The sequence below is a fragment of the Astatotilapia calliptera genome, chromosome 11 (genome assembly GCF_900246225.1).
Source record: "Astatotilapia calliptera chromosome 11, fAstCal1.2, whole genome shotgun sequence".
In the NCBI taxonomy this organism is placed as follows: Eukaryota; Metazoa; Chordata; class Actinopteri; order Cichliformes; family Cichlidae; genus Astatotilapia; species Astatotilapia calliptera.
The window spans coordinates 28,449,649-28,463,066 of record NC_039312.1 but is presented as its reverse complement, the minus strand read 5'-3'; the positions used below and the strand labels follow the sequence as shown (position 1 = coordinate 28,463,066).

Here is a 13,418-nt window from a genome sequence, read left to right as displayed (position 1 = left end):
TAGAAAAGGAGTTTAAAAAAGAAGGAATTAGGGGAGATTAAAATGAGGTGAACTCACTGACGCCCTTCTTGCAGGTGTATGACAAGTGGTAGTTGCATGGCACGTCGCTCCAGCGGCCTCCATCATGCCACACCATCACCGCACAGTCCTCACCAGACAGGAAGTAGCTGTCAGGCTGCCCTTTGTACCAGTTTTCATAGAGCTGACAAAGAGAAGTGAGCAGATTTGAAATTACATAGTAATCTGGTTGATTGTGCTCTCATTCTCACAGTCATAAATCAGGTGACTAAACAAACCAAATGTAAGAAAATCATGTTAAACAGCTGATAAATCCTCTGAATCTCAAACATGTCAGGTCAAAACTAATAAAACTCACCAGTGGGTTTCCATCTGACCAGCGGAAATCTCCCTCAATGGTTCTGTCATTTAGTCCAATCCACTGATATTCTCTGTATTTTTCTAAAATTAGCATAAGAATATATGTATTATATATATTGTTTATTAAGTCATTGCACTTTTTTAGGACAATTTGTAGACAGTTTTCTGTTTGTTGCCTTTTTTTTTTTTCAAATTAGTAAACCCTATTTTTACTTCTGAGAAACACTGCCACTCTAAGATGCTCGTCTTATATCCAATCACCTTTTGCCAATTAACCTAATTAAATTATGTTTGTCCAGCTGTTTCTGTGTTGTACTGTGAATAATGCACTTTATGACATTTGCAAATCATTCTGTTTTTATTTACATTTTACACAGCATCACAACTTTTTGTTGTGATAAAAAAAATGCTTCATGTTCCCAATGTAACATTTATCCACAGCATGTAAACAATATACTAATATATTTTCACACTTAAACTGTTTGTCAGCAACAATAATTTGAATTAAAGTATGTTTTGTGAGAAAATTATGAAAGAAAAAAATCTTTTGTGGTACACATTCCTGCTTTAAAGTTCTCTGCTGTTTTGGGAAGCCGGCTGCTTTTCACATCCTTACATAAGAGTATCAGTTAATAGGATCAGTGCCCACTGCCTGCCGAGCACAAGGAGCCGCCACCACAGCGATGTCAGATAACGATGTCATCGCCCCTTAGCAAGACAAAATACCAACAGCAGCTGTGAGTCACTGCCATGTTCTTGGAAAGAAAAACAAATTCCAAGTGATGAAAGACACGAGAGGTTATTGTTGTGTCTTGTCTGGAGAAAATCTCAGCGTCTCGTTCCTAAAACAAACTCATGACTTTTCATTTTTTAACAGTTTGACTCATGTTGAAGCATGAAAAGTGACTGGTTTGACACCTGCCTCTGCATGGCAAGGCACAAAACCCAACTGCACAAAACCCAAAGAGAACTCAGCTATTAGAAACAACAAAATTCATACTGTCCTTTGATTGGGAATGTGACTGTTTTTTACAATGAATTTTAGATTTTATGCGTGGAGGAACAAAATATATTATGCATTACTGACCACTGTGCCAGCATCTACCAACGTTTCTCCACCTCGATTAGGTTACGGACATTTGAAACAAATGAACAAAAATATTTGTGCTTATTTCAGTAACTAAACTTAACAAGTACCATTAAGTTTTTCATGGGAGCAACCCTCATACTCAACTCTGCTGCTCACTCTGCTGCACTGTATAGGACTTACTGCCACAAAGCATTATTACAACAAAGAAATAAATGACCAAATACATACTTTCTTACTTTTTGTGACAGGTTTATTTTTTAATGTTGTGTAATTCAGTGTATGCTTCTTAGACATGAATTGCATTTTTCAAGTAAGTATTTCAAAGCTTTGCAAGATTACCCAGTGCAAACATTAAAAATATACAGACAATCTAAAACTTTGTCATCATTATTTGTGTGATATACTTGACGTTTCTTCAGCTTCAAGAAGTAACATTTAACTCGTGCAGTCAAATGATGTTTTTGCTTCCTGATTACAAAATCTTTGATAATCATATGAGTCACTTGAGTCATGTTTTACCATTGATGTAGTCCTGCTCCTCAGGAGTCATGACAGAGAGCAGATGCCCGCCGCACATCCGACAGTGCTGCTCAGCTGCCTCCCAGCTCTGCCGCTTGCTAAAATGACGATAACAATATCCTTGAAATTTCTCCCAGCCTGGCTCACACATCTCCAGGTCTGAGACAGAAGAAAGGACAGAAAAATATCAAGAAATGTATTAAGTCTGAATAAGTAGAAAGGTTGGCTTATGTTTGGAAGATTGTACATCTGTATTTTATGGTGCTATACCTTTCTGGCAAAAGTCTCCTCCATAACCAGGTAGACAAAAGCATCTTAACGATTCACCGTCAACACAAGTGCCTCCATTCAAACAGGGATTCTCCAAGCAGGAGTCTGTAGATATGAGAAATGACAGTTATAACAGAGATCCAGAAATATTTCAGATGTGTGCATTATTCTGTATCTGTGAAACTAATATTTATGAAATTAAAAAAAACTGCATACTTTATTCATTGTATTAAATTGTCAGAGTCCATGTATACAAACATTAATTTCCCAGCTGTTTTCTATGTTAATGGGGATAAAATTGCATATATGTGTCTTATTTTATTGACAATTATACAACTTATTGCTTAAAAACTCAAAATACACTTAAAAAACGGAACAGATTATAAAGATAAAACTGCTCAATTGACTAGTAGGCTGTCTGATTTTCAAATGTAAAACCCCTTCAAAGACACACCAGCAGAGGGAGCTGTTGCCTCAAACATGGTTTCTCCAAATTAGTTTCCAGTATTTACTCTGTTAGTCAAATTTTAATATTGCAAGTCATTTAATGTCATTTTAAAAATGGGTTTCTTTTTTAAAAGAAACAAAAACAATCTAACATTTTTAATTCCCTGAAGTGATCCTGCACATTAAGAAAGAACATCCTTCATTCCAGACTTACACATGAAATACAATATTTGAACTATAACTACAACAAAATCAACTCAAGGGATTTATGAGTCCGTGATGACATGACCTGGCTGTTCTTTACACTAAAATAACGAAATTATGTAAATAACAAATCTAATCTAAACTAATAACTGATCCATCCGTTGAGTTGCGTCAGCCTGAAGTCTTAAACCAGCAGTATAGGACTGGGCTATTTGATGAAAATCTAATATCGATATATTTTGGGGGGCTCTATCACAATGCACGATATATATCGCAATATGTCTTGAGCCGCAGTGCCCCTGGTACCGGGAGCAAGCAGGAAGCTACAGTTTAACCCTCTGTGCAGTATAAAATAAAACTCCACATTTGGCATTTTCCTAATCACACCTTACTCTTCCCAAAACACTGATAAGCATCAGCTGCTGTTTCTATTTGCACTTCTTTCTGGAGTACAGATACCTGAAAAGCCTCCTTGTCCTGCAGCTGAAACTTTGGCAGCAGGCAGGGAGGCAGCCATGGCAGTCTGCTCGTTCCCTTCAAAATACACAGGGTATATGGTGGGAGCAATGATAGTCATATCACTGTTGTCTGTGGTCAGTGCTGAGCTGGAGATCTCCTCCTCTTCAGGACGCCATGTGCATATTTTAACTGAAGGCTCGTCTGTGCCGGTCACCTCCATACTACCATGGGATCCATGTTCTGCTGAGACATTTCACAACATGTTCACAAGTTAATTTTAAAATCAGACAACAACTTTCTTGGAGTTTGTGTAAGTTGTCTAGCTCTCCGTGAGTAAATAAATATGTGGCTTATTAGAAACAGATATGTCCAGACTTCAGTACAACGCACTATGTAAGACGGTAGAAGAGGTTACTGTTAGATAAACAAAATATTTTTTGTGAAGTATCTAATTAAGACCTTTAGAGGAGACATATTATTCACAATCTACTTTGCCACTGTTGTGTGCATAATTAGGTATCCCCAATGTGTCAAGACACATAAAACATGAGAAAATAATATTTCTTTGATTTCTTTCATTTGGATCAGCAATCATATCTGTGGACCAATAAAATTTGCAGCTGTGGTGGCAAGCACAGCACTCCATCCATAAATAGATATGCCTGAAAAGCAAGAACTCATAAATGAAAGACAAACTAAGGCAGTTTGCCACTGTTACTTCACTGCTACAGCCACCAGAGCATGTCAAATGCTGTGCTTTTGCTGAACGAGCAAAGCTGGGTCCAAGTATTTGGAGGACATTTGAAAAGAACAGAAGATTCATTGATTTACTATTATTTTGATAGAAAATGGAAAATCTTAAGTGTGCCATTACCTTGATAGGCCGAAGATATGCCAAAAGAAGTCAAGAAGCAGGTTGCAAGTTTTTGCTTAATAGGTTAATAGGGCACAAAGTCCTGCTGTTAGAGTGATGTTACCAAGGACGAATGACCCTAAGGTTCATTGATGCTTAGATAGAGTGGCATATGCAGTAGTCACATCCATATGAATGCCAGTATCTGAACTGTCAGAGCAGAACATTGCTTGATCTCTTCTAATAGAGGTTTTCTCATCTACATTTTTTTCTTAGTTTCTTGTGCCTGAAATGTGACATATGGTCTAATTAACCACCCAGAAGCCGCTTTCCATTTTTCTATAATAATACTATGTCTCACACATGACTTATGAATGACAGTGATTTCATACAATGGTCACTTAAAAAGTAAAAGTTTGTCATTAAAAGGTTACCATTTCCATCAATGTCAACTGACTCACAGTCAACTGAAGGAGCTGTTACTCCCGTTTGCAGCTCTACTGTGTCTGACAGAGATGTTATTGTAACAAACAGCAGCTCTTTTGGAGTTATAGCTAAAAACATGTTAAAAAAACCCCAACAACAAAAACTGGATGGTACAGGCCTATAAACAAGGGTTTATGAATGATCTGCATGGTTTCTTCAGCTAAAACTTACAATACACATACTGGGAACATGTGCGCCCTACATTTATTTGTTAGAAAGGGGTGTCGGACCCTTTTAAACTTTACCATTAATGGTCCCGGTGTTGATCTCTTGCTCGTTAGAAGCATCATCAGTTTCCTCAGGAGCAGCAGGAGGCTCAGCGCTATATTCTCGATCAGACCGAGACTCCTGTGGTGTGGCAGGAGAAAGCTCAGGTTCCCAATTGGGTGTGAGTGTTAAATGAGGGATCAGAGTGATTTTTATCTCTGAATGAGGTGCATTCGTGCCAGCATCACCATTAACTCCTTCTGAATTGGTGTCCCCTGAGTTTTCTGGGTTTTCTCCTGACGATTTACCTGGTCCTTCTGTGACATCTTTATCGGTCTCCTCTGGTGCAATATTTGTGATATTTTGGGCTGTATGGAGGATAATCACTGAGCTGTCTCCTAATCCCTCCATTTCGGGTTTATCCTGAATGTCGTCCAATGGCTCAGCCCCAGATGAAACGTTGCTTTCTGGTATGTAGGTTATTATCTCTGAACTGGCTTCAACTTCAACAGGAGGAGGAGATAAGGTTGCAGAGATTGGGGATCCCAACAATAAGACAGGTTGGTTTTTTAGAACAGGAGCGTCGATGCTGAGGCCTGTGTCGTCTGAGAAAGTGATGACCTCCGCAGTTGAGATTACAGTTGGAGGGTTGTGTCCACTCTGCTCTGCCAGATCATCTGTTGCCACATCTCCTGAAGTGCTACTCAATTCCTCAGCGCTATGCTCAATTGGGATGGAGGACTCCGTTACATCTGAGTGGGCTTGAGTAGGATCGTAACCTGCAAACAAAAACAAAAAAATCTCTACACTTCTGAAGCAATTTAGACTGATAATGGGGAAACACAATGCATGGTATAATGCTAAAAACTAGTAAAGTAGCAAAGAAAAGTAGCATTTTGGGTATTGGAAATATAAAAACCGTTTACAGGCCTAGACAGAAAATTGTGTTTAAGATATACATAATGTCACTGTGGGTCATTTGGGCAACTTTTTGTTGGATGCAGATGTGGACAGGCAGGTGGGCTGACAGTACCATTTAATGGTGCTCAGAAATAATGTAGCAGTGTGCAGAACAACATACACACACACAATCTCTACCAGTAGATGAAATATACAACCTTTAGAACTCTAGAAACTCTAGAAAGAGTAACTCTTAATGAAAATAGACTGCCATTTACTCTGAATGACTAATCAAACAATTTAAACTACAGCTCTTATTTAACCATGTACTATTTTTTCTATATTTTACATATTTAACCACATCTAATCCATGGCTAGTTTTAGAATCACTAGTTAACACTTTTGGGAAGAAACCCCCAGACACAGATGGAGAATGACTGCAGCCAGGGTTCAAACCTTCCTGCTGTGAAGGCACAGTGCTAATCACGGCACTACGACCCGTCTTATGGGCTAAATTTCACATTTAAATCTCACTTACTTGAATCAAGGTTTGACTTAGTGACCACTTTGGTTATGGCAGTGGTGTCCAAATCGACTGTCACAGAATGCTCCTGTTCTTCATCTGGAGAATCATCAGCTGTACTTTTATCAAAAGCAAAAGCTGGCATCGGTGAAGTGGCAAGAACATCTGTTACCTCAGTGTGGAGTGAAGTCATTGCCACTGATATCTCCTCAATAGTACCAGTGCTGGCTTCTTCTGGCTGTTCTGAAGCATCATAAGAGGTGCTCACATAGACAAGCTCAGTCACTGAGGCATTTTCCTCAGGGACATATGGAGTGTGGTCCTTTTGCAAAACAGGTAAATCCCACTCTTGATGCACCTCATCAGCTCCAGATGTGGCATTACTAACTGGCACATCTGGATTTTCAGTCATAGAAATATGATGCTCTGTGGGTTCTCCACTTTCTGGATCTGCCACATCAGTTATGGGTATAATGGAGTAATAACCAACTGTAACTACATTATCTGTGTTTGGAGAAGGGGATGAAATTATATACGACTCCTCGTGATCTGTGTCTGGATCCTCTTCGGGTGCTGGCTGATAGGACTCAGGGTAGTTGGCTTTCTTTACCAGTTCCCAAGTGTCATTGGTGGACATGTGCTCTTGGTGATCAGACAGAGGAGTTGCAGTCTGAGGAATGTCTGCTGTCAATTGTGATATTGTCACTGTGTGAGCATCGACAGTACCCTGCTTTATTGGATTTGTAGTCTGGGCAACTCCATCTGTCATTGCTTCACTTTTGCTGACATCCTCCTGCGAGGACGTAGTTACAAAAACAATATCTTGGCCAATATCCTCTGGCTCAGTGGCTAAAACCTGGGGAGAATCTGTGTAGGGGCCATTATCACCTGGAGAAAGAAACATAATTTGAAAAAAAAAAAACTGAATTCACAATATCCTTATGTTTACTGGGATCTTCATGGCAATAAATGTAAAATACCAAGTTGAATTTTACGTAATAAAGCTATATTTCTTTTCTGTCCTTTTATCCATGAAACTACCTACAAAAGCACCGGCACTGAGGGGACAGAATAAACTCAAATAGAAATTACACGACTTGCTCTCTTACTTCTGAAGCAGTAGACATCATGTCGAGAGTGGGTCTCAGGAAAGCCCGTCTGGTTGCTGTATCTGTAAACGGTTCTGACCCCAGGTTCACCACCTCCACAGCGCTCTCTAGGGGTGACAATGGGGTACCGCACACTCCCGTCTGCCAGCCACCCTGGGCTGCAGTGATTTAGTCCGTCATTCCAAGCTGCATAAAGCTGAGCAGTGGTGGCCAACTCTGCACCATGACTGAGACAGTAGGCCTTTGCCTCACCAAAGGTGAAACGCTGGGGGGTGGAGCCATGGAACACCTCACCTTTCAAACAGAGAAACAATAATGTTGACATGTTACTTTTGCTACATTTTTACTAGTGATGTGCGATACCACTATATTTCCTTTCCGATCCGATACCAAGTAAAATTCAGGGTGGTATCGACGATACTGATCTGAGACCGATACTCTGTACAAAAACTTAATGCTTCATTGTATTTCATAATACAATATATAATTGTATTATGTAATTGTAATAATAATATAATAATATAGCTTCATAATGATTACAGGACATCAGACTACTTGTTCTTATTGCTTAATAATGCAGAATTATCATATAGAAATTCAGTTCGACTCAACATAAGCTCATCATATTCTGTGATATGATTTACTCTGAGGTGTTTGACGAGGTCAGTGGTGTTGCCACAAAACCTCACTGTCTTGCCACATATATCGCAAACCATGTCTTGGCTGTTTGTGGCGGTAAAATACGTCCACACATAAATCAGTTTACGCTCAGCTATTGTTGTGAGTGCGCACGACAGGGGCTGTAACACATTTATACAGCCATATTTCGCATATGACTATGAAAGGTGTAAGAAGTAGTTCCTTCCAATTTAGACGATCTGAATGATATAGTTTCTTTTCACTGTGTTCCTGTTGATGAAAAACTACAAATTTACCCCAAAGTACTAAAATATGAATATTTTAATATGAGAATCGATTCTAGAACATAAATTGTTGGTATCGGAAGAAGATCCGCACACCACTAATCTTTACATACTATGTCTAATAAAGCGGGCAATTGCCATAAAGGTATTTTTGATCATTAAGGGTTTCAAGGCATGCTTTAAGTGCAACTAGGCGGCGATATGCTTGCTCAGATTTAGCAAAAGTTTTTACCAAAGTTTTGAGAACCCCAGTGATCCTCTAAAAATAAATTGTTACTAATCATAGAAATCGCTTTTATGCTAAAAGGAAAGAAACAAGCAGGTTTTACACATTTAACACATCACAGAACCATATCATATTACTGAATCTGCAGTTATTAAAACTGGTGACAAAATATACAAAAAGAGTACAAAAATAAGACACAGGTTTTATCATAAAATACATTTAACATTAAAAACTTGTGAAATGCATTTTACAAGTTTTTAATAGTTGTATTACCATGAATATTCTCCACATAGCAGTACACGTCATATAGCTCATCGGGCTCTAATAGTCCATAGTTCCTCACTCCTGGCAAGCCATCCATGTCTCCAAAACAGCCCTCTCTTGGCATCTGAATGGGGTATCTGTGGATGGAAATGCCAAACATCACTGAAGCACCTCTTCTTCTCTAATGGCAGCACTCTAAACATGGCACTTGTGTAAGTACATTTGTGAGTAGGTCTTGAAGAGCTGAAATGTCTGGTTTGAGATCAGATGAGTGACTCTCAGGTACTTGACAATCTCTGTGTTATAATGTGGAGAGCATATCAAATATTAGCTATCTGAGTGGAGCACTATCATCCCCCGAATGACTGACCTCTACACTAAATGCTCTTTTTTCTACATAGAAAACAACAAGTCAATCTACAATGTCAGGCCTGATGTTTGTTTGGAGCTGAAGAAAGGATTTGGATTGATTGCAAATGTACGCTGAAAACAACCTTGAATTAATTCACATAAAATGCTTAAAAGGCCAAACATTGCCAAGTAATGTGCCCTGTCCTCTCAGGTCCTCACCTCACAGAGTGGTCTGAGAGCCAGCCTGCATCGCACTGCTCATATCCGCTGTTATAAGAAGCAAGTAGCTGCTCTGGGGTAGCGATGTCAGCCCCGATGTCCTCACAAGCCTCTTTAGCCTGCTCAAAGGTAAAAGCGTAGCGGCTGGATGCATCGCGGTAGTGAAACACCACACCTGCAAAAAAAAGAAAAGCTTTGTGAAATCTGTGCAGATCTTGTAAAACATGTAGTACTAAACAAGCACTCACATAAACAGATATCACAAAGAAAAGTACATTATTGCAGAGCACATTATCAACATGATAAAATCAAATCATAAAATTATAAAAAAAAATAACTTAACTAACTGTGATAGAATGCACTTTGCAGTTTAATCTTTTGACTTAGCTTTAAGATTCCTGTAATGGTTTCATTACTCCATCGGTGGCTGTTCCAAAACATAAGTATATTTAAGCGTAATTGGCTTCAGCTGAGCATATGCTGCTTGGCTACATGCTGAGAATGTCACCACTTAAACAAAAGATGGGCTGCATGTTGTATTCACCGTGATTGGGATTCGTCTTGTATATTAGAAGGGGACATGAAACGCTATACATATAAAGGCTAATATACACCATTGAGCCTGCTCTTGAAAAACAGACATAGGTGTAACATTGTCTGTGAAGCTGGATTTAAGAAATAAGTGCTTAAAGTTTTAAAAACATGTTTACGACCATCTTGTGTCTGTGAGTGTGTCATGACATCATGTGTTTGGTTGGTTGCGGCTAACAGACTTAGTTTAAGCTAAATAGTGATAGAATCAATACCTCAGTGGAAAACAAGGACTAATGTAAGTCTATTAGCCGCAGCCAACCATTCAACCACATGACGTCACGTCCCCTACTGACAGAAGACAGCAGTAAACTTTGGCTTCAAGGACTTTTCCAGCTTTAATCCGGCATTACATCTATGTCGGTTTTTGAGAGCAGGGCTCAGTGGTGTATATTAGCCTTTATATGTGTAGTGTTTCATGTCCCCTTTAAATTAATTAAATGGAATCTGAAATGAATTCCTTTCTTCTGTTAACTACAAGAAGAAGTTGGTTTATTTCCTTAAATTTACATCCCAACAGCCCAACCTTATTGTGACCTTAGTGAGCAATACAATGGAATTCTTGTCATTATTTAATGCAAACTTCGTGAAACCAGCATTCAGAGCCTGATATATTAGCTCACAAATTACTGTGGTCAGAATATCCATATTGTATTGCTTTGAGAGGGCAAAGTCATTCATCACACATGCTGAAACTGTGCATACTATTGATACAGAAACAGGAGAGAAACAGCAGCTTTTCTTTTGTTCTTTAGGGAACGGTTGACCTTATTCCTTTTCATCGTATTGACTGGGACACTTTTCTTTGACTCGGAGTCAAGACACACCTGACTTACACCACCGACTCACTCATACCTGGGCAAGGCCATTTCACTATTTTACTAAGTCATTGTGACATTATTGCTTGTGGAATAACTACATGATGTGGTTCGCTCTGTTTATTTTAGTACGAAAGGTGGCACGCATTGCTTTTTTGTCTGTGTAAAAAAGTTGTGCTTTGAAAAGCATCACGCACAGCAAAATGCACTAAAAAGACATTGAAGGAGATTTTGCCATTCATCTAAAAGAATGTTGATATTTATTTGAAAAGGGAAGGTGAAAAACTTTCAGGTCACTGAAAACATCTCTTTACATAAAGTCAAACTCCACTACAGGCCTGTTAAATAAACTCCCCGTGCACACATTTCTTGATAACAGCTAGATATAAACTCCAAATCTGCTAAACTTTCACCTCTGAACCAAAGTTAACCTGATTCTAGCCTTAAATGATTGGAATTATGTTGAATTCAATCGTTCCCTGTAGTGTTTCAGACTAAAGACCAGATTTAGCCCAGAAAACAACATTCATGGACAAGTGATGCTGGAGGTATATCTGTGTAGTATCTATCATCATACTGTTAACAGTAGGAACATTTCACAGCTAAACAGATAAAAACAGATGTTTTAAATCTCAAGTAGCAAAACCTTGACCATCAGATGTGTAAATAAGTCAGTTTCTAATAGATTCACGACTATCATTGATAGAAATTACATTTGCGTGTTATTCACTGTGTGAAAGCAGCTAAGAGTAAAGTTTCTAAAACGATTCCGAACTCACTGCACATGTTCATGGTATTTGGTCTATGGCCATTAATTCATAAACAATTTAAGTGTAGCTTAATTTTAAAAGGGAAATTCTTAGTATGTTCATTTATTGACCACATTATATTATGTTGTTGACTGACAGTCTGATAAAAAAAATATATATATATATGTCTCACCTTTGACCTTGACCTGCACAACATCATTAGCATCCTCGAGACCTTGCTGCACCTCACAGCGGTAAAAACCAGTGTCATTCTGCCTCACGCTCTCAAGACGCAGGGTGAGGTCAGCGGGGGAGTAGGCATAGTTGAACAGAGAGGCCCGTTCCTTGTAGGCCTCACTGACCCTCACTCTGTCACCACGGGCCACCAGGATCTCTGTCTCCATGCCATGATTCAGGATACTCCATTTAATCCGGGGGACAGACAGCACAGCATGGCGACCATTGGTAGAGGGGGATGGCGGCGGGTGTGCCAGAGACACCAGGCAGGGTAAAGTCAGAGAGCCACCGAGCACCGCAAACACAGGTTGGGTGGCTGGGATGGTTACATGGAGAAGCTTCGAATCATCTGAGAAGAGGCAAGCTTTAAAGTAACAAGCGACCTTTTGTAATGCACTCTAATTTTTTATAAGAATCAGATGAGAAGGTCAAGACCACTGTCATGTTTGTGTGTTAAGCACAGACATAGAGTCGGAGCAGCTTTAGAGCTCCCAGTTTGTCCCTTGTTGCCTGCAACAAAGAAAAACTGACTGACTGGGTTGCCTGCATCTCAGTCTTTTCCCAGCATTGTCTTCCATCACCTCTGTATGTCTTCCTTTACTACATCCATGAATCTTCATTATCCTTTGCACATATCCAAACCCTCACAACCATGCCTTTCTAACTTTCTCTCTAAAATGCTCAACCTGAGATGCCCCTTATATATACATTCATATCTGGTCACTGTACAACTCTGCTACCTTTAGTTTTACCTCCTGTCTTTTTGCTACCATATCCAAACTAGGCATCATAGTGTAGGTCTCACTGCCACCTTCTAAACTGTCCTTTTTCACACTTGCTGCTATCCTTCTGTCACATATCACCCTTGACACACTCTCTTCTTCACCTCTTTTATGCACCGGCTGACCCCAGGCACTCATTCACCTTCACTACCATGATCTTTGCATTATCTACCACTGAAGCAGTAGAGAGCAGTGATGTGGCTGTAGTGAACACATATTTCAAGGTGGATTTGGGGGAAAATGAAACTAGGCATAGGGTGACCTTGGACGGGAAGAAGAGGTAGTGAGTGAAGGTAGATCCAAGAATGAAATGGTGGAAGTTGAAGAAGGAAGAATGTGGCAGGGAATTCAAGGAGGAAGAAATTGGGTGATATGGTAGAGTTACCAGATGCATGATGAAGGAAGCTGCCAAGATGGTGTTTTGTATATCCTATGGACAAAGGAAAGTGGATAAGGAGACTTGGTGATGGAATGAGAAAGTACAGATAAGCATTGAATGGAAGATTTTGGCAAAGAAAAAGTAGGATAGTCAAGGAGTAATTCAAGGCTGTGGTTTACAGCAAATAGAGAGGTGGTAAAAAAATGAAAAAGGCTTATAGTGATTTGTATGTGAGGTTGGAGACTAAGGAAGGAGAAAGAGACTTGCAGCATTTGGCTAGATAGAAAGACTGAACTTGAAAGGATGTGCCGGAGGTTAGGATGATTAAAGATATAGGTGGTAACATACTAACAAGTGAAGAGAGTGTATTGAGAGTGTTGAAGGAGTCGTTTGAGGAACTGAGGAATGAAAATGAGAGAGAGAATAAGACAGAT

The 13,418-nt window shown here is 39.4% G+C and overlaps 1 protein-coding gene across 3 annotated transcripts in view; it reads right to left on the bottom strand.

Annotated features, from left to right (window-relative positions):
* bcan (brevican) overlaps window positions 1–13,418 on the bottom strand; it is a 33,168-nt gene that overhangs the window by 3,082 nt on the left and 16,668 nt on the right. The window contains exons 3-13 of one of the 3 annotated variants that reach the window (XM_026184371.1): window positions 11,780–12,187; window positions 9,429–9,603; window positions 8,868–8,995; window positions 7,446–7,739; window positions 6,352–7,224; window positions 4,952–5,692; window positions 3,368–3,610; window positions 2,258–2,362; window positions 1,988–2,146; window positions 377–459; window positions 58–202 (exon numbers count right to left, since the gene is read on the bottom strand). In XM_026184371.1, coding sequence (XP_026040156.1) covers window positions 58–202; window positions 377–459; window positions 1,988–2,146; window positions 2,258–2,362; window positions 3,368–3,610; window positions 4,952–5,692; window positions 6,352–7,224; window positions 7,446–7,739; window positions 8,868–8,995; window positions 9,429–9,603; window positions 11,780–12,187 — 3,354 coding nt within the window. The remainder of the gene's footprint in view (window positions 1–57; window positions 203–376; window positions 460–1,987; window positions 2,147–2,257; window positions 2,363–3,367; window positions 3,611–4,951; window positions 5,693–6,351; window positions 7,225–7,445; window positions 7,740–8,867; window positions 8,996–9,428; window positions 9,604–11,779; window positions 12,188–13,418) is intronic. The other 2 variants (XM_026184372.1, XM_026184373.1) reach the window with 2 other exon arrangements.